The 24,543-nt window shown below is 35.4% G+C and overlaps 2 protein-coding genes across 2 annotated transcripts; both read left to right on the top strand.

Moving 5' to 3' along the window:
- Positions 1–351: 351 nt before the first annotated feature.
- Positions 352–10,034, top strand: LOC133313466 (fatty acid amide hydrolase). The gene is made up of 21 exons (XM_061514841.1): positions 352–526; positions 659–774; positions 884–993; positions 1,158–1,218; positions 1,521–1,708; positions 1,799–1,928; positions 2,045–2,122; positions 2,200–2,347; positions 3,323–3,435; positions 3,522–3,597; positions 4,725–4,796; positions 5,866–5,917; positions 7,279–7,359; positions 7,446–7,529; positions 7,641–7,744; positions 7,944–8,036; positions 8,255–8,323; positions 8,783–8,847; positions 9,404–9,465; positions 9,613–9,708; positions 9,819–10,034. Exons 2-21 carry the CDS (start codon positions 696–698, stop codon positions 9,885–9,887), a joined length of 1,830 nt encoding a protein of 609 aa, XP_061370825.1. The 5' UTR covers positions 352–526; positions 659–695; the 3' UTR covers positions 9,888–10,034.
- Positions 10,035–12,521: 2,487 nt separating this feature from the next.
- Positions 12,522–23,486, top strand: LOC133313471 (fatty acid amide hydrolase-like; the record flags this gene model as incomplete). The annotated part of the gene is made up of 12 exons (XM_061514856.1): positions 12,522–12,770; positions 12,900–13,010; positions 13,135–13,244; positions 13,417–13,477; positions 13,810–13,997; positions 14,089–14,218; positions 14,349–14,426; positions 14,499–14,646; positions 20,631–20,743; positions 20,830–20,905; positions 22,347–22,418; positions 23,435–23,486. Coding segments are annotated over exons 2-12 (1,107 nt in total), but the record flags the coding sequence as incomplete, so codon positions are not given.
- Positions 23,487–24,543: the final 1,057 nt, after the last annotated feature.

Here is a 24,543-nt window from a genome sequence, read left to right as displayed (position 1 = left end):
ACTAAAGTTAAAAAAGAGAACTTAAAAAAAGAAGAAGCTAAAAGTTGTTTGGTAATCACATAAATTTTTTAGCTTAAAAGTTAATTCACATATTTCAAGAAGATTATCTCTCTCTATCTTTATAACTCTTTCTTAAAAAAAATACACAATTAAAGAAAAGCAGATAAGAGCTTAAAAAAAAGTTCTTCCTATAAGCTTTTAATTTTGAGTTTTTTTTCATTATAATTTTTTTTTTTCATTATAAGAGTTTTTTTCAGAACCTGTTTGACTCAGCTTATGTTTATAAGTAGTTCTAGTTAAAAAACAATCCAAACACACACTAAGTTTATTCGGTAGTCAGAAGCAGGTTTGAATATGTCGAAGTCCTTTGCGTTTGCGATGCGTGCATATATTAAACATCATTGCCAATTGGTCACAATGTCAATGTCAATGAGAATGACAGCACTCGACGCACTCTTCTTCTTCTTCAATCCTAGCTCACAACAACAACATCAACAAATCTCAGATCAGAGCCTTCTCCTGCTAGGTTTGTGCTCTGCAACTGAAACAACTTCCAACTTCTTTTCGCTTTTGCATATTCTTCTTCGTGAATCGCTAAATGATGCAATTCGAATTTGTTTGTTTGTTTGTTTTTTTCATTGGATTCAAATCGGAACAGAAAAGAAAGTCTTGTGTGTGTTTCGTGATCTCTAAAGATGGGGAAAAAGCGTGTAATGGTGCCGGCCAAGGACGTTGACTTGTCCTCTATCAAATACGAACCTCATATTTTCCAAGGTAATTCCACTCACTTGTTTCTTCTGTAACCAAAATTCACTCAAGTTGGATTTTCCAATTTATACTAGTAATATTTGATTCTATTTTATTGTTTTACTTTTTTTTGCAGCTCCGCATTTGACTGGCTTTATGTTTAGATTGTTTGTGAAGCTACTAGAAGCCCCACTCATAGGTCCTCTCATTGTGAATTCTTTGAAGAAAGAAAATAAATTTGATGAGGTGTGTCTGTGTGTGTCTCGTTATGTCAGGTGTTGAATGTTTTTTCATTTCAGTTTTGTCATTGTGATTTATGAATATTACTTGAGTAGAGTGCGCCCGACAGTGATATAATGAACTGACTAAATGTTCTGTCTACTGTTTTTTTTTGTTATGATTATGAACAGTTACTGAGGAACACCGTGATACCTGAGGAACCCATGTTTAAACCTGAATATCCACCTCAAGGTGATTTCTTCTCCTCGTTTGTGAATTGATTCATGTCAATATGCAGTGGTTATGATAATGCAGATTAAGGTCTTAATGTATTTACGTGTATAAATTACAAGTGTTCTTATATGTTACCTGAATTCGAAGCTTGACTGCTAGTGATTCTTTGGAATAACTAGAATGGGATGGGAGGAATGAAATCATCTTAGAGAGAAATAATAGAAACTAGTGATTGTGTCAAATAATTTGCATTGCATTTGAAGAAGTATGCTTTATTACATGACACACTGCACGCTCTAATGTCTGTATCATAAATTCAGAAATGGAACCTGGTGTTGTTGTCCTTGACGAAAATGGGAGACCCGAAGATCGAGTCGAGTCTGCCTTGAAGTGTCTTCTACATTATGATCCTGCTGGATTCTGGGAAAATTCATCTTTACCCTTTCGGTACTGGAAAATACGTGACTATGCTTATGCTTATCGATCTAGAAAAGTAACCCCATCTATGGTAAGTAGCATTCAGTTGATGGGAACTCTGAATATACAATTGTCTATATTCTTAATTGTAAAATGAAACGACTTCAATTTGAATACATAGGTTGCTGAGCGTATCATCTCAAATATAGAGGAGAATGGAAGAAATAAACCTCCGACACCACTATTGATATCCTTTGATGCTGCAGAAATCCGGAAGCAGGCAACAGCATCTACTCAAAGGTTTGAAGCAGGTAATCCTGTATGATTCAAATGCTTAGATAGAAGTTACAGTGAAAATCTTTCACGCATGATGGGAATAGACATGGATAATTTACCCAAGTTACACTCTTGGACTTTGATTATGTAGGAAATTCATTATCGATATTGGATGGAATTTTCATGGCCATCAAAGATGACATAGACTGCTATCCTCATCCGTCTAAGGGTAAGTAAATCCCAGTATCTTACTTTGTGTGATTAATTAAAAAATAATAATTTTAAATTATCTTTTGGTGACGACAGGTGCAACTACGTGGATGCATGAGGTACGCACTATAAAGAAGGATGCTGTCTGTGTTTCAAGGCTGCGTAGCTGTGGTGTCATATTCATAGGGAAGGCAAATATGCATGAGTTTGGCATGGGAGCAACAGGAAATAATCCTAATTACGGGTAAGCTTATTTACATATTATTAGTTTGAATATTGACATTACTATCTACATAAAAAAAAGCTTTTGGCATGGAGAAACAAGAAAGGTGATCTCGGCTTGCTTTACCTGATTCGTATAGCCAACTCTCCATTCTTCCGAATTGGGAGACAAAGGTAATCAGGCAAAAATGTTAACAGATGTGTTCGTATGTATTCCCTTCGTCTGTTATTCAGCCTGTTGATCACAAGCTTAAGAACCATTATTGAAAGGTGCAAAATGTTATATGGCAAGGTGATAGGCACCCTCTCATAACTAAAGTGTATCACATATAGAAATGGAAGAGTAGCAGAAGATTGCACACTCATGCTTTCAATGAAGAGAGCATGAGTAAGAGAATCTGCCAACGTGGCAGGTGGGTCAGGGAAGGGAATCTGCTAGAGTAACAGGCTAAAAGGGAAGGAAGGGAGTGGGGAGGGGTAACTAAGGATTGAGTGTGAGATTAAATGTGAGATTATAGGTCTCTCAAATGACCTGTGTTGTCTTTTCTTCTTCTTTGTTTTCGGTAGTTTCTATCTGAGTTATTTGTAATTATTGGGTCTAATTCCCAAAGGGCAAATCCCTGTGCACAAGGTTCCTCGATTCTGAGAGTAAGGGTGATGGTTAATTGTATGCAGCCTTACCCTTGTACTTTTACAAAAAGGTTATTTTCCAGACTCGAACTCGTAACCTTCCTGTCAAAGAGCAACCTTACCGCTGCTCCAAGACTCGCCCTCAATTATTGGGTATGATTCCCAGAGTTTCTGTCATTTGAGAAGACCTTTCTATCACAAGTACTCGTGTCAAAAGCTTTTAGGAAATTGAAGGAAAATTTTCCTCACCATTAATTACAGGGAATCTTATATACCCTTCAACGCTGTTTTGATTTTCTCCCAATTTTCTTATGTTCATCAAAATCTAGCCTCCTTGATTATTCAACTGAATTTTCTTGAGTTGCAGAACTACAAGAAATCCTCATGCACCTGATAGGTATACCGGTGGATCTTCTTCAGGTCCAGCTGCAATTGTTGCTTCTGGACTCTGTTCTGCTGCACTGGGAACTGATGGTGGAGGTTGTGCAAACATAATGTGTCATACTAGTTTGCCTCCATTTTTGTTTGTACTGATTCTTATTTTTAAAATTTATGGAAAAGGGCAGGTTCAGTCCGAATTCCTTCTTCCCTTTGTGGTGTGGTGGGGTTGAAGACAACTTATGGGCGGACAAGCATGGAGGGGTAATTTCTCACGCTATGTGTTGGATCATTCACCAACAGTTCATTATATGTACTATTTGTTGATTTTTACTACATTGTAGGAACAATTATATAGTTTTTGATTCCTTTTCTATATCATCTGGGTCTGGATTGCCCATTTTCTATTATGGCTTTGAAATGAAATTACTATTAATTTTTTTTTCAGTACGTGTTTTTGTTTAAGAATCACATCAAAGACAAGAATCTGAGAAGTTTTGTAGAGGAAGAAGAAAGCTATGATTGAAAACTTAGTTGACAAGATGCAGAAGAAATTCCTTCAGTGCCCAAATTGAAGAAAGCTTGTCCGATTAGACCTTAAATATATGGGCCATATACCACTTGACTACAAGGGCCAGAATTGAATAATTAAATTTCTTAGTATGAGAATGCTTCTGTTTTACTCTTTAAGGTTATTATTCAATATACCATCACATGGCATTGGTTGGAAAGTAGGTCATCTAAAAGACTAAAACCTATGTGACTGGAGGCCTCCAGTTATTTGAGCTCGGTAGACGATGCTCCTTATTATATAGGGGAAGCAGCCTGGTCTTCTTAGTGGTGAAGGAACTTGTTACCTTTTTTTGTTTCGGATTTTTTTTCCTTTAATGGCAGTGCTGCCATTTATTGGCAGGCATTATTATGCAACACAGTTGTTGAGTTTCTTTGAATTTTGTTTTTGTTTCACATTCTTAACTCTAGTCTTAGGCATTGGTGGAAAATTGTTATCAAGTGTTTTGTGACTGTTGGTTCTACTTAGAGGGTTAGTAAATTTTTTACTATCTTGTAATAGCGCTGCAGGATGCATTTTCATGTTGCACTTACACAAAAAGGCCATATAAAATCATTCTATCTTCTCATTTAGATATACCTTTATAGTTTAGTAAACTTCAAAGGGAAACATGTCTGAATAGTACTTGTATGAAGTCTCCAAGAATTTTAACAATGTTATTTGTTATTTACCAGAACCAGAGTTTGTGATATTCAAATGGTTATAATTAAAGAAAAAATATATGTAGTTGCGTTAGAAAACAATTATAGTGCTTGACTAGCTAAATTTATTATATTTTGAACACAGTCAACGGACACATTGTTTTTCTTTATATTTTCAGGTCATTATGTGATTCTGGGACAGTGGATATTATTGGGCCTATTGCTTCAACGGTGGAGGATGTCATGCTAGTGTATGTAATGCATATTTCTCTCTTTTTCTTTCAGTCTTCCTTTTTCACTTACTTTTTTTTTTTTTTTGCTGTTTTACTTGACTGCTTTCTGTTTTGCATTACTCATAAGAAAAACCATTTTTCATTATTCCTCCATTAATTGGAAGCTTCTTTCTGAATTTGACTCACCCTGGTTTTGTTCAAGTTCTGTATTTTAACCAACTTCTATTCTTGACTTTTTAGTTTCAGAAGTGCTCCTACTTCTATTATTTTACATGCTAAAAGCTCAGGCAAGTGTCTTTTCCAAAGTATATCATTGTTAGATAATGCTTGATTTTTATTTGGTTCAAAATTCTCATGTATGTAGAAAAGTAGTGGTTATATTCATGTTAGTCATTCTCCGTGGAAAAATGAAAAAGATTTGTTACGGTACATTATTACAGCAGTGTAATAATTACAGTACATTATTAACCACTACCACATTATTAAGTACATTATCATCAACATCAACAACACTTTTTTTTTTTTTTTTTGGTAAGCACATCAACAACACTTTTATCCCAAATTATTACAGTAATGAAAATTAAATTAATTATCAGCTTTGATTCTTGTACAATACCTAAAGTAAATGATAACATCCTTGCTACTACTATCTTTATGGTTTGATACTCACGCCTTCTTTTGCATATTTGCTTTATTGTAACCTTTTAAAATTCTTTTACTTTGGGTGGAAAGTTTCCATGGGTGATAATTCCCATCATAATTATTTCTCATATGTGAGAAGCACCGCTGTTCCAGATAGAGCTTGTGTATTGAAAGTTCTCCTAACATTACTGGCTTCTGCTAACTATATGTATCTTTCATTAATGCTTGGCTTGAATGAGAGCTTCCTAAACTTCAATGCTCTTTACTAGCCTTTCAATTGAGCATATACTTGATTTCAAGAGTACATGTACATTCTGCAGTTGTAGTCGTTTTGTTGTCGTTTTGGTATAGCAATTCAATTCTTGATGTCAAGCACTAAAACCCTGGTCACAATGGTTTGCTTCTAGAAGATGTATAACGGAATATTCTTGTCCTAATAATTCAGGTATGCGGCAATGTTGGGTGCATCACCTGCAAATAGAGTCAGTTTGAAGCCGGTAATCTTTATTTATTTATTATTTTGGGTACAGAAACTGGTATTTTAATGCTTCAGTTGATATTCTTCTAAATAATAAGAAAAGCTTTGAGATTGAAAACTAAAATGTTGAAAAGTGGATATTATGGAATAATTCTACATAGCAGAAAAGCAGGCAGTCTTACAGTTATCTCAAATTAATTTGTGGTGGATAGCTACCGTATCATCAGTTGGGGGGAGTAGGAAACCGTATCATCAATTAGATAACATTTTCACTTATCACTGTTATGATTGAGCTTATGATAGACTTAATAGTTATGAATCTTATGATTGAGCTCCCGGGTTTTCTTAGAATGTTCATTTGGTAAGAGTCCTTTGATTTTGGATTTTTAAATCTTTCTTTTGGAGTTCTTTAATACATACTTGTGCTCTATACCTTTGTTGCCTTTTATTACGATTAGCATTTTATTTAAAACAAAAATATCTATTATAAAGCTTCCTAAGATAACATAGCTTTCATAGAGGCATCCATATTTAATGTTAAGGGGATTTTGATACTCTGGCAAGTTCATACTAGTATTCTTATTCTAGAATTCCAATATCAAATAACCTTCCAAGATACCGTTCGTCAAATATGATACACAGCATCTGCCCAGAAATGCTTGAGAACTTTCATGTGAAACAGAAGAGCTCATGCTATTTCTATAATATGACCGTTCCTTCGCTCACCCACCCTATTCTGTTTGGGGAGTGACCGTGCAAGACGATTAGTGGTGAATGATGCCATTATCAATCATGCATGAATAAAGAGTAGTTATTCTCATATTGTTAACTTTGTAATATAAGAACATGAAGATTGAACTATGTTTTATCTTCAGCACAAAACGCACTAAATAAAGGCAACTCTTCAGAGTAAATTTGCATTAAATAAAACCAAATAGTAATTGGAGAAATTTTTAACAGAAATTATCAACAAGAAAAATCAGGAATGGACTCTGGAACATGGACCTCAATAATTAAAACGGACCAACTAAAAGGGGATGCAACCCATTATTGACTCTAGGAGAATAGTTTACCCTCTGATATTTGGCAATTTATCAAGGCTTCCATTTGAAGACAGAAATAGACTTAAATGATTAGGGTATGGTACATAACACTAACGAAGCCATAGAAAAGTAAGCCTGCATACATATATTCTAACAACTCTTTGTACTGCTACTCTTTACAAATCAGAGGCTCTTTTAAACATCTAATACAATGCTATGGATGTGTATATGACAAAGACAAACTACTAAACCAACTCTTCTTATTCTATACTCTGTTCTCTATACAAAACTTTGCTATTCTTCTTTAGTGCGCATGATGTTTATATTTCTCTTGTAGTCACCACCTTGTTTGCCAACTCTATCATTCGATGAAGATTCAAATGCTTTGGGATCATTAAGAATAGGAAAGTACACCCCGGTAACCACCTATCCTTTAAAGATAGACTTTATGCGCAGAATAATATGATATGCGTTTTCTTAAATAATATATTTATTCTTGTGAAGTGGTTTAATGATGTGAATTCAACTGAAGTCTCTGATAAATGTGAGGATACTCTTAATCTGCTATCCAAGACACATGGTTGTGAAGTAAGTTCATCATATTATCATGTATTTAAATGATTGTTTTACACTTTATTTCTAGTTTAGCATGATAGATTCAAACAATGCTAAGTCGTATACTTTCTCTTATATTTGAAGATGATAGAAATTGTTATACCGGAGCTACATGAGATGCGAACTGCCCATGTTGTTTCCATTGGCTCTGAATGCTTATGTTCACTGAATCCTCATTGTGAAGAGGGGTATGTTTGAGTATATCGAAACTTAATGCTGGTAATTTCATTTTGTAGTCTAATTGCAACTAGGCAATATAGGTTATTTGCTAAAAGGCATCCTTCTCATCTGTTAATAAAAGTGGTTAATATTAGACATATGTTATCTTTGTCTGACCATTTATATGAGAAATTTATGTTAGTTTCCTCTACTTCTTTTCTTTCATAGGAGAGGTGTAAAATTGACATATGATACTCGTACAAATTTGGCACTTTTTCGGTCGTTTACAGCAGCAGATTATGTTGCAGCCCAATGTATTAGGTGAGACAAGAGTTTATAATAAATATACCAAACTTTCGTCCCTTTTATTTAAACATCTTTTACTGATGAGCTCTGAAAATCATATGGTACAATTTATAGAAATAATTACTACCATAGATTATCTAATGTAAACCGTACAAAAAAAATATTGCGTATGTAGCTTTTAGTTTTTTGGTAGTTGTGCATGTAGCTTTTAAAGTTTATTTTATATGTTTCAGACGAAGGATTATGCATTACCACATGGAGATTTTCAAGAAAGTGGATGTTATAGTGACTCCAACAACCGGGTATGTATGTATAATGAATATTTGTGGTAGAAATACACCTCAGTGTAACGGACCCTTTACTGTGCAAAATTTCTTTTATAATTATTTGACAGGATTGGAAATTAATTTTACAACTCTGGATAACAATATATATGTTTTTTGGCATTTGTTAATAGTTCATTGGTATTAAGACTACCATATTATCATTATAGCAATAGATATCTACTTTGCTCATGCACCATCTAGCCAAGAAAGAAAAGATGAAAAGAGAAACTGATAAAATAAGATCATATGATTTGTCTTTGGTCAGCTCGGAATGCGGCTGCTTTTGCAGGATAGTTTTGGGGAAGGTGGGACTGAAAAACAAGTGTCATTGATATGGAAACATATGTTTACAGAATTCAATCACATCTTATTTTGGAAGGTTTTGTTGTTGCTAGAATAATTGACTGCCAGCTGAACTGCTTTTGTTTGTAACAGCATGACAGCACCCAGAATACCTCCTAGTGCTCTTCAAAGTGGTGAAACGGATTTGCAGACCACAGGTGATTGGCTTCACCTTTCAGTTGCAGCTTCGGGATATTTTTCTTCCATAATACTTTGCAATGCAGCATTGTAGTTAACATAACATATGAGATCACCTATTATTACTCGTGCACTGATAATATAACGGACGAGTATAACCTATAAGGTTTGTCATCACGAGTTAAGTGAACTTGTATGTTGATATTACTTAATTGTCTCTAGACTTTAGGTCAACGAAAGAGCCAAGTTAAAATTTGCCCCTACAATATAGCCGTAAGATTCTGAATCCAGAATCTTTTTGTCATGACTGACAGAATTTTAAAGTGTCATAATTTTGGTGGCAATTATATATACTGAACATTGTGGTATTCCATTCAAACAATCCTTAGCACAACACATCTTGAAAATTTTCGTATTGGATGCATATTATGAGACTGGTATCTTGACTCATTTTACCTTAGAACATAATAATTCATGACTGACCTAAACTAAAATGCCATGATTACGACAACTCACTGCCTAATATATAAAAACTTGCTTCATCCCACGTATGTTAACTTGAAGCTTGTTGCTCAGGTTACCTTATGCGATTCAATGTTGCGGCAAATCTTCTGGGACTCCCTGCCATTTCTGTCCCGGTGAGTGAGAGTGCAATGAATCACTCAAGAAGAGTATAGTGTTTATTATTTTGGTCTGAAGAGTTCTTTGAATTAAATGACCATAATTATTGCTAACAGCAGCATCATATTCTGTTTATTCCTTTTAATCAAATTTTCCGTGTATAGGTCGGCTACGATAAAGAAGGACTTCCAATAGGTTTGCAACTAATAGGTCGACCATGGGCGGAAGCTACTATTCTGCGCATAGCATCTGCAGTAGAGGTACGCATATTGTCATGCATAAATATATGAAGTGCTAATACTGCCCATGCATTCCCGCGCATATTGTTATTTATTTATTTTATTGGAAAAGTTCTACCTAATTTATTCAGAAACTCTGCGGTGAGCGTGAGCCAAAGAAAAAGCCTGTGTCGTACTATGATGTTCTGCGGACCATCTGATGCTAAGATTTTCTAGTTGGTTATGGCTGATCAAAGGCTGAAGCCTTCGCTGTGTATTATTTGTGTATCTTATCCATTTAGCAAATTGTGTGTGTTTCATCCTCGGGGCATCATTTCTCAAAAAGGAAATATGGCTTGAATAGTTATTCGGAAATAATTTCTGCAAATAAGAATTGTAATAATTTAACGACAGAATTAAACATTATATATGAAATATGAAAAAAAAATCAAGATCATGTGCTAGAGAATGTTCAGCATTGCTCTTTAAGATTGTACAATTTTTTATCCGCAGAAATAAATAGCATATTTGATGAGGTTCCACACTTCCACCCATTACTTTTCATTAAGCGAAATACAGAGTAATATTTTCCAATTTGTGTTTAGATGTAATCCACTATAAATGTAAAATGTTTCTAACTAAAAATAAACAGGAATATCATGTCACTAAAAATTGTAATAACTGAGGTTCTTGTACGGTTACCATCCAGGCATATGAGATTTCCCACCCCACAAGGGGATACTTCGACAAATGTTTGAAATAATCATGTTAGATTTCCGGAGAGTCGTGATGAGAATATCTAACAAACCCTATTTCTCAGGGTTCTCATCCGCAACATCACAAGAGCTCCATCTCTGAATGTAACTTGCCTGGATAATTAATTAGTGGTTGATGCATCCAATCCTTTCACACTACAGGATAAGAATAAATGGCAGATCATAAAAAATCCTGATCGAGTTGAAAGAAGGCTCTTAAATTGTTTAGGTTGTATTCATAAACTCACCTATCAGCTATGACCACGGAGCGAAGCTCACAGTTGGCAAAGCTGCAAGGATACGTGAAACTAGTCAATTACAAAAGACCTTTACCTAACACCTTACAATTTTGAGTTGAAACTGCTGCACACAAAACTGATGAGGAATAAATTGAATTATGTATTCCACGAAGAAAACAAGCTATTTTCAAAATCATAATAATAATGCATATTCAACTCTGTTAGCTCAAAAAGACGTGAATCACAAATAACTACATGTAAGATGTCGGCGAGCTTACTGCTTGGATATTTCCTTCTTCCCCAAGGAACGGTAATCATTTCCACATGCACTTAGCGTATGAAACAAAAATGCTCTATGCGTCACTATTGCTATCTCCTTCTCTTTCCGTGATCACAAACTGTGATTAAGTGAAAAATCAAAAGAGCCTCGAATGATACCACATTTGATCGCAATTTACAGTTACTTATATAAAAGTAATGGAAAAAGTTGCACGAAAAAAGAAGAAGAAAATGAGAATTTTATTTTTTTAACAAAAAATTACATAAATCTTTAACTACTGATAATCACTAGATATCTAAATTAACATACCATATTATAATATACTGGTTCGAATAATCATTAAAGAGCAATCGGCATGCTGTTATCTATTCCCGTAATAAAATAAATCCCTTAAACTAAAATGATTAATATTTTAAAGAGAATTATGAATCTCTTATTCTAGGAGAGATGGTGTCTCATTTGTAGACATAAAAGCTTGGCACGGGTTTCGATTTGTTTGTAGAAGAGGAAAAATTATTCTTACAACACTATTCCTCTTTATTTTAAAACGGTGAGATTAACGAGTATGGAGAGATAAGATTTTTTTTACATACCTATTTTAAGTATGGTAAAAGATATTGTAACAATTAAGTTGTGTTATTATCAAGTTATTATCAATTAATCTTACCGTTAGATCGATTATGTTAATCCAACGGTTATATTTATTTTCATCTTTGTATGGTTATGATTTTCTATATTTAAAGTGAAAGCATTAAATATGAAAAATCATAACCATACAAATGTGGAAATAAATATAAAGTATTAAATTTGAGAAATTATGACATACAAAGATGAAAATAAATATAACCGTTGGATCAACATAATCAATCTATCAGTGAGATTGATTGGTAGTAACATGATAGTAACACAACTTGGTTGTTACAATATTCTTCCCTTTTAATTATATCTCAACAAATTTTAATTTTTTAAGTTGGTTATGAAATTAATATCGAGTCTTCATCTTTTCCTGTCTTCAAAAATATACTTGATAGGAATTGACCAGTCGTTCTTTTTCCATTTTACTCAACCTAATATTATCAATTATATTCATTTGCTTTGGATTTGACCTTATTTGAATACAATTTATAAAAATGATTTTTTGATTTCAGAAAAAATAAAAAAAATTTAATAAGACATGTTTTGTAAAATAAAAGTTTTAAAAATTATCATTTTTTAAAATCAAATTTAAAAGACATATTTGATTTATTTTTATTTTGTGTGTTTTCTTAGGAGAAGATATATTTACTATCAAAAAAATTTATTACCTTTACAATCAACTTGATTTTTGTCAATTTAGCAGTTATAATTTATTAGATTTATTAAGAATTAATTAATAAATACAACTCAATAATATTTAATAAATTATAAGTCTTAGATTAACGAAAATCAACAATCATTCAGTTAGTTGTAAACGTGGTAAATTTTTTTTTTGGCGATATCCTTCGCTGTTTTCTTAATTATTTAATAAAACAATTTTAAAGAAAAAAAAATTCAGGACAAAGTCAAACACAAGATTTGACTGCAGTGAAGGTGAGAGATAGAGTTAAGCTGATTCAGTAGCCGGAAGCAGCTTTGAAAATGTCGAAGTGCTTTGCGATGCGTGCAATTATTAAACATCATTGCCAATTGGTCACAATGTCAATGAGAATGACAGGGCCAGACGCACCGTATTGTTGATGCTTCCGCACTTACCAACAAACAAAACGGTTATAAGCATTTATCTCTTCTTCTTCCCTCAGCTCTCACAACAACAACACCACCAACACTCAGATCAGAGATTTCTCCTGCTAGGTTTGTGCTCTGCAACTTAAACAACTTTCAACTTCTTTTCGCTTTTGCATATTCTTCTTCGTGAATCGTTAATTGATGCAATTCGAATTTGTTTGTTTTTTTCATTGGATTCAAATCGGAACCGAAAAGAAAGTCTTGTGTGTGTTTTGTGATCTTTGAAGATGGGGAAAAAGCGTGTAATGGTGCCGGCCAAGGACGTTGACTTGTCCTCCATCAAATACGAACCTCAAATTGTCCAAGGTAATTCCACTCACTTGTTTCTTCTGTAACCAAAATTCACTCAACTTGGAATTTCCAGTTTATACTAGTAATATTTGATTATATTTTATTGTTTTACTTTTTTTTTTTTTTTTTTTTTTTGCAGCTCCGCATTTGACTGGCTTTATGTTTAGATTGTTTGTGAAGATACTAGAAACTCCACTCATAGGTCCTCTCATTGTGAATTCTTTGAAGAAGGAAAATAAATTTAATGAGGTGTGTGAGTGTGTGTGTCTCATTATGTCAGGTGTTGAAGGTTTTTTCATTTCAGTTTTTGCATTGTGATTTATGAATATTACTCGAGTAGAGTGCGCCCGACAGTGATATAATGAACTGACTAAATGTTCTGTCTACTGTTTTTTTTTTTTTTTGTTATGATTATGAACAGTTACTGCGGAACACCGTGATACCTGAGGAACCCATGTTTAAACCTGAATATCCACCTCAAGGTGGTTTCTTCTCTGCGTTTGTGAATTGATTCATGTCAATATGCAGTGGTTATGATAATGCAGATTGATTATTTTCTTTTGTTTATTTAACTTTATAAGGCCTTTATAAATTTACATGTATACATTACAAGTGTTCTTATATGTTACCTGAATTTGAAGCTTGACTGCTAGTGATTCTTTGGAATAACTAGAATGGGATGGGAGGAATGAAATCATGTTAGAGAGAGATAATGGAGACTAGTTATTGTGTCAAATAATTTGCATTGCATTCTAAGAAGTATGCTTTATTACATGACACACTCTGCACTCTAATGTCTGTATCATAAATTCAGAAATGGAACCTGGTGTTATTGTCCTTGACGAAAATGGGAGACCCGAAGACCGAGTTGAGTCTGCCTTGAAGTGTCTTCCACATTATGATCCTGCTGGATTCTGGGAAAATTCATCTGTACCCTTTCGGTACTGGAAAATACGTGACTATGCTTATGCTTATCGATCTAGAAAAGTAACCCCATCTATGGTAAGTGGCATTCAGTTGGTAGGAACTCTTGAGTATAGAATTGTCTTTATTCTTAATTGTAAAATGAAACGACTTCAACTTGAATACATAGGTTGCTGAGCGCATCATCTCTATTATAGAGGAGAATGGAATAAATAAACCTCCGACACCACTATTGATATCCTTTGATGCTGCAGAAATCCGGAAGCAGGCAACAGAATCTACTCAAAGGTTTGAAGCAGGTAATCCTGTATGATTCAAATGCTTAGATAGATGTACAGTGAAAATGTTTCACGCATGATTATATTGAGATATGATGGAATAGACATGGATAATTTACCCAAGTTACACTCTTGGACATTGATTATGTAGGAAATTCGTTATCTATATTGGATGGAATTTTCATGGCCATCAAAGATGACATAGACTGCTATCCTCATCCGTCTAAGGGTAAGTAAATCCTAGTATCTTACTTTGTGTGATTAATTAAAAAAAACTTTAAATTATCTTTGGTGATGACAGGTGCAACTACATGGATGCATGAGGCACGCACTGTAAAGAAGGATGCTGTCTGTGTTTCAAGGCTGCGTAGCTGTGGTGTCATATTCATAGGGAAGGCAAATATGCATGAGTTTGGCATGGGTACAACAGGAAATAATCCTAATTACGGGTAAGCTTATTTATATATGGTTGGTTTAAATATTCACATTACTATCAACATAAAAAAGAAAAAAAGCTTTTGGCATGGAGAAATAGGAAAGGTGATATCGGCTTTGCTTTACCTGATACATCCACTCTCCTTTCTTCCGAATTGGGAATCAAAAGTAATCTAGCAAAAATGTTAACAGATGTGTTTGTATTTTCATTCCCTTTGTATTCCCTTCACTCTGTTATTCATCTTGTCGATCACAAGCTTAAGAACCATTATTGAAAGTGTAGAAAATCAGGATTAGAAATTTTCGGTTTTTATTTGGGATACAATCATATCCCTGATTTATAGCACCTATTAATTAGAGATTTATTTTCTGTTAACAGGGATTTGAATTTGTTTTCATTTTTTATTCATTTACTCTTGTATATAAATCCCCTATCAATGTAAATCAAATTGTATCAATTCAGAAAATCCTTTTTTTTTCATATTTCAATATGGTATTAGAGTCTGGTTCGTTCCTCCCCTAGATCAGCCACCTCTAGGCTGAAACTAACATTCCCATACCCAAAAAACAGAATCCAACCTATGCCAATCGAGAAGGTGGCTTGACCATTCAACTCAGAAAGTTTCGATTAGTCGTCTACCGCTGGACCAACTCTCGCCTGATTGCCCACGCGCAGTCACACGCGCAGCCCTTCTCCGTGGGTGGGGTCCACGTGCCATTTTCCCGACTGCTTTTTTCGCTGCTACTTGCCCAGAACCACTCGTTGGCTCCTCCTCTACTTGTTCCAGGGTTAGGCTTGCCAACAGAACTACTTCATTTTTTTGAATCCACGGTCAAATCCTCTCTCTTTGGTCATGGCTTCCTCATTCTGTTCTCATTCTTCCCCATCTTCCCCCAATACTCAGTCCTCTGGAGACAACTTAGCCATGCAGATCACTAGTCACTAGTTGAATGGTAAGAATTTCCTACAATGGTTTCAGCCTGATAAGTTGGTCATCCGGGAAAAAGGTAAGATCGGTTATCTCGACGGTAAGACAAAACAACCTGCCAAGGATACTCTTGCTTATGAAGATTGGGAGATTAACAACTCCTTGGTAATGGCGTGGCTGATCAATTCCATGGAACCCCAAATCAGCCGAACCTGAACCTATTTGTTTCTCGCCACCGCTAAAGAGGTTTGGGATGCTAGTCAGCGAAATTACTTTGATCTGCAGAATACCTCTCAAGTATTTGAATTAAAAAATAAGTTGAAGGACCTTTGTCAAGGAGGTATGACCATCCTGAACTAACAAATTTGTGGCAGGAACGCGACCTTTATTATCCGACCTCAAAGGATTGGAAGCTGATGCCCAGTTTAAAAAACAATTTAAGAAGGAACGACTTTATGACTTTTTTGCTGGCCTGAACCGAGATCTTGATGAGGTTCGTGGTCGAATATTGGGTCAGTAACCGTTACCCTCACTCGCTAATGCTTTTGCTGAGGTTCGGAGAGAAGCCAGTTGATGGAGAGTTATGCTGGGGGGAAAGGAATCCATTGATGTGACTAAGTCTAGTGATATGTCTGCCCTGGCTGCTAAACATATTGTTGATTGTTCCTCTGGCGAATAGAAACGGGATGTTAACCGTTCTTATGGAGAATCGAAACGGGATGGTCGTCTGTGGAGCTCACACTGTAATAAAGGTGGTCACTTGTGAGAAGTGTTGGAAAATATATGGCAAACTTGCAAATTGGAATCTTAGAGAGCAGCATAAAGGCCATGCATATCAAGTCTCTACTGATGACAAGGTTGATGAGCCTCGTGCCTCTACTAACTCTGATGGAATGTTTCTCAGCAAGACTCAATTCGAACAACTTCAGAAAGGCCATATTAATGTGGCTCAGCAAGGTACAGCCTTCCATGTTGACAACTAAACTCGTTGGATTCTTGATTCTGGGCCTTTGACCATATGACAGGTAATCCAACCTTTTTTTGTTCTTACACTCCACACACTGATCCCTCTCGAGTCAAGATCGCCGATTATAGTTTCTCCAAGATTGTTGGGCACGGAACCATTAAACTTTCCGAGCAGATTCATTTAACATCAGTTCTTCATGTTCCTTCTCTGGCTTGCAATCTCATTTCCATTAGCAAGTTGACTTTGAGTTGCATTGTTTTGCTAAATTCTTTGCATATGCTGTGTTTTTCCGGAGCAGGAGTCGGAGAGGATGATTGGCAGTGCTAGAGTAGATGACGAACTTTATTACTTTGAGGAGAGTGTGACTCACGAGGCTGGCTTCGTGGAAAACAATTATATGTTTCCTTTTGATTCTTGTAATGATGTTATGTTGTGGCACCGTAGGACCACCCCAATGTTACCTATCTTCATTAATAAAAGTCCTAGTTTGTTTTCTTGTGATATTTGTCAACTTGCCAAGCATACTCATGTTCATTATCCCTCTAGAGCTCACCATGACTCTTCCCCATTTACTTTGATTCATAGTGACATATGGGGCCCAGTCCGGATAAAGAATATTTCAGATGCTCGATGGTTCATTACCTTCATTGATGACCACTCCCAGGTTTGTTGGGTATACCTTCTGAAGGATAAGTCCGATGCTGCATCCATTTTCAAAAAATTTCATGCCATAGTTCAAATCCAATTCCAAGTTGCTATACAAATTCTTCGCACAAACAATGGCAAAGAGTACTTTAACTCTATTCTTGGGGAATATCTCTCTCAACATGGCATTTTTCATCAAAGCTCATGTCCTGACTCACCCTAACAAAATGGAGTCGCTGAAAGAAAAAACCGACATCTTCTTAAAGTTGCTCGATCTCTTATGTTTACTATGAATGTTCCTACATACTTTTAGGGGGAAGCTGTCCTCACTGCCTCGTACCTTATAAATCGAATGTCATCCCGTACTCTCAACTTTCAATCTCCTATTTCTAGCCTTTTCCGCACCTTCCCCTCCTTCAAGGGCATCTCCCCCTACCTCCTAATTTGTTTGGCTATGTCGTGTTTGTCCATATTCCCTCTCATCAACGGTCAAAGCTTGATCCTAAGTCTCTCCGGTGTGTCTTCATTGGTTATTCTCCTACTTAACGGGGTTATAAGTGTTATTCATCCTCCCTTTGTAAGCTCTTTGTCTCTATGGATGTCACTTTTTTTGAGACCTAACCCTTTTTTCTCCTGACTTCTCTCAGGGAGAGCCTATAGAAGTAAATGAAGATCAATCATGGGAACCTACTGTTACCTCTACTATTGGAGACAGGGGGAGCTACAGAGACAGGAAGAGCCACCTCAAAGTGGGGACAAGTTTATAGCAGGCAAAAGCTTCATCAAAGTGTGAATAGCCCAAAGGCTCTATATTGCCAAGATTTTGAACCGAGTTCTAGTTCCAGCACCCCGCCACTTGAGTGCCATGACACAATGATCTACACTTGCTCATTGCTCTTAGAAAAGATACTCGATCTTGTACTGCTCATCCTATTTCTAACCATATTTGATATGCAAAGTTGTCCTTAGGGTTTCGTGCTTTCAACTCTACGTTGGATAGTACAAAAATACCAAGAAATATACATGAGACCCTCAATGATCCAAAATGGAGGGATGTTGTCTTTGAAGAAATGAATGTACTAGAAAGAAATGGAACTTGGGAGACAGTGACCTTGCCAGAAGGAAAATGGGTAGTAGAATGCAAATGGGTGTTTACAAAAAATTCAATGAAGATAATAGCATCAACAGATACAGGGCAAGATTGGTTGCGAAGGGGTTCACCCAGACTCATGGGATAGATTATCATGAGACTTTTGCTCCAATTGCCAAGGTTAATACCATTCGAGTTCTCTTGTCTCTTGCTGCCAACCTAGATTGGCCTCTGCAATAGTTAAATGTGAAGAATGAATTCCTAAATGGCAATTTACATGAGGAAGTCTATATGGGTTCTCCACTTGGCTTTGAAAAAGGAGATGGATCGGTGTGTAAACTGAAGAAGTCTCTCTATAGGTTGAAACAATTCCCTAGAGAATGGTTCGACAAATTCACGCAAGCTGTCAAAAGAAGAGGTTTCATCCAAGCACAAACACATCACATTCTCTTCCACAACACTCTAAGGATGGTAAAATCGCTATTCTTATTGTTTATGAGGATGATATAGTTCTTACAGGTGACGATAGTGAGGAATTGAATTCCTTGAAAGAGTATCTAGCAGCTTAGTTCGAGCTAAAGGACCTTGGAGTTATTAAATATTTCTTTGGTGTGGAAATTGCTCGGAGTAAAGCAGGCATCACTCCACTCAAAAAAAGTTTGTTCTAGATCTTTTGCTAAAAACAGGAATGTTAGGATGTAAGCCTACCGAGACACTTATGGAGCCTAACACTAAGTTAGATATTGAAGATGGGAACGAGGTGGACAAAGGGAACTATCATAGACTGGTTGGCAAACTAATCTACTTATCCCACACACGACCTGACATTGCCTTTGCTGTGAGTATGGTCAATTCATGCACTCACCCAAGGAGAAACATTTAAATACAGTCTATAAGGTGCTCAGATACCTCAAGAACACCCCAGACAGAGGACTATTATTTAGAAAAGGGTATAATAGGACGATTGAAATCTACACTGATGCAGATTGGGCAGGTTCATCAGTTGACAGAAGATCTACCTCAGGCTACTGCACTTATATGTGGGGAAATCTATTGACTTGGAAAAGAAAAAAAAAAAAAAAAAAAAAACAGTGGTCGCAAGAAGCAGTAGCCCATGGAGTCTGTGAAGGAATTTGGTTGAGAAGACTTCTTGAAGAGTTAAAGATCTCATATTCCCTACAAATAAAATTATATTGTGACAACAAGGCAGCTGTCAGCATTGCTCAAAATCTTGTTCACCGTGATCGAGCAAAGCATATGGAAGTTGATCGCCAATTCATCAAAGAAAAATTAGATGATGGAAGCGTGTGTATGATATATATTCCTACCAAAGAGCAAACTGCAAATATCCTCACAAAGGGCCTATACCGACCAACCTTTGAAAATCTGATTGGTAAGTTGGGAATGATTATCATTTACCCCCAACTTGAGGGGTAGTGTAGAAAATCAGGAATATAATCTTTCTGTTTTTATTTAGGATTCAATCATATCCTGATTTATAGCGCCTATTAATTAGAGATTTATTTTTCTGTTAATAGGGATTTAAATTTGCTTCTATTTTTTATTCATTTACTCTTGTATATATATCCTCTGTCAGTAAATCAAATTGTATCAATTCAGAAAAACCTTTTTTTCATATTTCAATAGAAAGGTACAAAATGTTATATGGCAAGGTGTTATGCACCCTCTCATAACTAAGGTTTATCACATATAGAAATGGAGTAGCAGGGGATTGCACACTCATGTTTTCAATGAAGAGTGCATGAGTAAGAGAATCTGCCAACGTGGCAGGTGGGTCAGGGAAGGGAATCTGCTAGAGTAACAGTTTAAAAGGAAAAGAAAGAGTGGGGATGGGTAACCAAGGATTGAGTGTGGGATTAGATGTGAGATTACAAGTCTCTCAAATGACCTGTGTTGTCTTTTATTCTTCTTTGTTTTCTAGAATTTCTATCTGAGTTACTGTAATTATTGGGTCTGACGGAGGGTAAATCTCAGTGCACATGGCTCCTTGACTTGTGAGGGTAGGGTGAGGGTCGATTGTATCCAGCATTTTCCTTGTATTTGTACAAAGAGGTTGTTTTCTATACTCGAACTCATGACTTTCTACTCAAAGAACGACTTTACTGCTGCTCCAAGGTCTGCCTTTGATTACTAGGTCTAATTCCCAGTTTCTGTAATTTGAGAAGAACTTTCTATCATAAGGACTTGTGTCAAAAGATTTTAAGAAATTAAAGGAAAATTTTCCTCACCGTTAATTACTGCAAATCTTATATACCCTTCAACACTGTTTTGATTCTCTCCCAATGTTCTTATGATCATCAAAATGTAGCTTCATTGATTATTCAACTGAATTTTCTTGAGTTGCAGAACTACAAGAAATCCTCATGCACCTGATAGGTATACCGGTGGATCTTCTTCAGGTCCAGCTGCAATTGTTGCTTCTGGACTCTGTTCTGCTGCACTGGGAACTGATGGTGGAGGTTGTGCAAACATAATGTGTCATACTAGTTTGCCTCCATTTTTGTTTGTACTGATTCTTATTTTTAAAATTTATGGAGAAGGGCAGGTTCAGTCCGAATTCCTTCTTCCCTTTGCGGTGTGGTTGGATTGAAGACAACTTATGGGCGGACAAGCATGGAGGGGTAATTTCTCACACTATGTGTTGGAGCATTAACCAACAGCTCTTTATATGTTCTATTTGTTGATTTTTACCACATTGTAGGAACAATTATAGTTTTTGATTCCTTTTCTCATCCGGTGTCTGGATTGCCCATTTTCTATTATGGCTTTGAAATGAAATTACTATTAATTTATTTTTTCAGTAAGTGTTTTTGCTTAAGAATCACATCAAAGACAAGAATTTGAGAAGGTTTATAAACGAAGAAGAAAGCTGTGATTGAAAACTTAGTTGACAAGATGTTGAAGAAATACCTCCAGTGCCCTAATTGAAGAAAACTTGTCCCATTAGACCTTAAATATATGGGCCAAATACGACTTGATTACAAGGGCCAGAATTCAATAATTAAATTTGTTAGGATGAAAATGCTTCTTTTTTAATCTTTAAGGTTATTATTCAATATACCATCGCATTGCATTGATTGGAAAGTAGGTCACTTTTAATCAGTTAATCTAAAAGACTAAAACCTAAGTGATTGGAGGCTTCCAGTTATTTGAGCTTAGTAGACGATGCTCCTTATTATATAGGGGAAACAGCCTGGTCTTCTTAGCGGTGAAGGAACTTAAGTTTCCTTTTTTTGTTTCAGATTTTTTTCCTATAATGGCAGTGCTGCCGTTTATTGTCAGGCATTATTATGCAACTCAGTTGTTGAGTTTCTTCAAATTTTGTTTTTGTTTCACATTCTTGACTTTAGTCTTAGGCATTGGTGGAGAATAGTTATCAAGTGTTTTGTGACTGTTGGTTCTACGGGATATTAAATGGAAAGAACCCATTCAACCCAAAAGCTTAAACTATTAGGTAAGGCTATATTAATGATTTTTTATATATCTCTAATACGTTCCCTCACATGAGAGCCCATTGAGCTTGAAGGATGGATGATGTATCAGACTCAATCTACCTGTACTAAGAAACTAAACAAAACTTAATTAATTATTAATTAAATAGGAGACGGTGAGGATCAAAGAGGCTTTGATACCATGTAAAGAAACAATTTAACCTAAAAGCTTAAACTATTAGGTGAGGCTACATTAATGATTTTTTACATATCTCTAACAGTAAAAATTTTAACTATCTTGTAAAAACGCTGCAGGATGCATTTTCATGTTGCACTTACACAAAACGGCCGTATAAAATCATTTTATCTTCTCATTTAGATATAACTTTATAGTTTAGTAAATTTCAAAAGGCAACATGTCTGAATAGTACTTGTATGAAGTCTCCAAGAATTTTAACAATATCATTTGTTATGTACCAGAGTTTGTGATATTCAAATGGTTATAATTAAAGAAAAAATATATGAATTCTGTATGTAGTTGCGTTAGAAAACAATTATAGTGCTTGACTAGCTAAATTTATTATATTTGGAACACGGTCAACGGACACATTGATTTTGTTTATATTTTCAGGTCATTATGTGATTCTGGGACAGTGGAAATTATTGGACCCATTGCTTCAACGTTGGAGGATGTCATGCTAGTGTATGCATCTTATATTTCTCTCTTTCTCTTTCAGTCTTCCTTTTTAACTTACTCTTTTCTTTTACTTGACTGTTTTCTACTTTGCATTACTCAAAAGAAAAACCATTTTTCATCATTCCTCCGCTAATTGGAAGCTTCTTTTTGAATTTGACTCGTCCTGGTTTTGTTCTAGTTCTGTATTTTAATCAACTTCTATTCTTGATTTTTTAGTTTCAGAATTGCTCCTACATCTATTGTTTTACATGCTAAAAGCTTAGGCAAGTGTCTTTTCCAAAGTATGTCGTTGATATATAATGCTTGATTTTTATTGGGTTCAAAATTTTCATTGTGCTGTACGAGTCTCATGTATGTAGAGGTTTTATTTGAGATTTTCAGTAAAGGTAAAAAGTTTGTTTGGTAAATTGGTTATTAGAATCTAATAGATAGTCAGAACTCACAACCAAGATAAATAAACGCTCCCAAATTATTACAGTAAATCAACATCAACACCACTTTTATTTCAAATTATTACATTAACGAAAACTAAATTAGTTATCAGCTTTAATTCTTGTACAATACCTAAAGTAAATGATAACATCATTGCTACTACTATCTTCATGGTTTGCTACTCACACTTCTTTTGCATATTTGCTTTATTGTAACCTATTAGAATTCTTTTACTTCGGGTGGAAAGTTTCCATGGGTGATAATTCCCATCATAATTATTGCATGTGTGAGAAGCGCTGCTGCTCCAGAAAGAGCTTGCGCATTGAAAGTTCTCCTTAACATTACTGACTTCTGCTAACTAAATGTATTTTTTGTTAATGCATGGCTTGAGTGAGAGCTTCCTAAACTTCGATGCTCTTTACTAGCCTTTCAATTGGACATATACTTGATTTCAAGAGTACATATACATGTCTGCAGTTCTAGTCGTTTGGCATAGCAATTCAATTCTTGATGTCAAGCACTAAAACCCTGGTCACAATGATTTGCTTCTAGAAGATGTATAACAGAATTTTCTTGTCCTAATAATTCAGGTATGCGGCAATGTTGGGTGCATCACCTGCAAATAGAATCAGTTTGAAGCCGGTAATCTTTATTTATTTATTTGGTACAGAAACTGGTATTTTAATGCTTCAGTTGATATCCTTCTAAATAATAATAAAAGCTTTGAGATTGAAAACTAAAATATGGAAAAGTAGATATTATGGAATAATTGTGCATAGCAGAAAAGCAGGCAGTCTTACAGTTATCTCAAATTAATTTGTGGTGGATAGCTACCGTATCATCAAAATAAAATTGGGGAGTAGGAAGAAAACAGATAACACTTTCACATATCACTATTACGATTGAGCTTATGAGAGACTTAAAAGTTATTATTGAGCTCCCGGGTTTTCTTAGAATGTTCATTTGGTAAGAGTCTTTTGATTTTGGATTTTTAAATCTTTCTTTTGGAGTTCTTTAATACAATACTTGTGCTCTGTACCTTTGTTGCCTTTTATTATGATTAGCATTTAATTTAAAACAAAAATATCTATTATAAAGCATCCTAAGGTAGCATTGCTTTTATAGAGGCATCCATATTTAATTTTAAGGGGATTTTGATACTCTGGCAAGTTCATACCAGTATTCGAGAATTTCAATATCAAATAACCTTCCAAGACACCGTTCATCAAATATCATGCTGTAGACACAACATCTGCCCAGAAATGTTTGAGAACTTTCAAGTGAAACAGAAGAGCTCATGCTATTTCTATAATATGACTGTTCCTTCGCTCACCCACCCTATTCTGTTGTGGAGTGACCGTGCAAGAGGATTGGTGGTGAATGATTCCATTATCAATCATTGATGAGACCTTGAGATGCACCACCCCAAAAGCTAGCTCAAAGGGTGAGAGTGCCCAAGGTCTTATAAACCCCATATTAGTTGCCCATACAACCAATGTGGGACTCCAAATCTCATACTTTGCAAATAGAACCCCAACATTCCACCATGCTTCCCTAGTGCGTGCCCCCACGCACAACTCCACGTGATGGATGCTCTGATACCATTTGATGAGACATTTAGATGCACTACCCCAAAAGCTAGCTCAAAGGGTGAGAGTGCCCAAGGCCTTATAAACCCCACATTAGTTGTCCATACAAT

Source organism: Gastrolobium bilobum, unplaced genomic scaffold (assembly GCF_033153095.1).
Source record: "Gastrolobium bilobum isolate Gb01-03AN ecotype WA unplaced genomic scaffold, APGP_CSIRO_Gbil_v1 utg3603, whole genome shotgun sequence".
Taxonomy (NCBI): domain Eukaryota; kingdom Viridiplantae; phylum Streptophyta; class Magnoliopsida; order Fabales; family Fabaceae; genus Gastrolobium; species Gastrolobium bilobum.
This window is presented reverse-complemented; position numbering and strand designations above follow the sequence as displayed.

What these genes read in the sequence shown, in the direction of transcription:
- LOC133313466 (XM_061514841.1), top strand. Translation starts at nt 696, where the DNA reads ATGGGGAAAAAGCGTGTAATGGTGCCGGCCAAGGACGTTGACTTGTCC. An exon ending in GAAAAGTAACCCCATCTATG is followed by an intron (nt 1,709 to 1,798) that starts GTAAGTAGCATT and finishes TTGAATACATAG; the next exon opens with GTTGCTGAGCGTATCATCTC. An exon ending in GGAAATAATCCTAATTACGG is followed by an intron (nt 2,348 to 3,322) that starts GTAAGCTTATTT and finishes CTTGAGTTGCAG; the next exon opens with AACTACAAGAAATCCTCATG.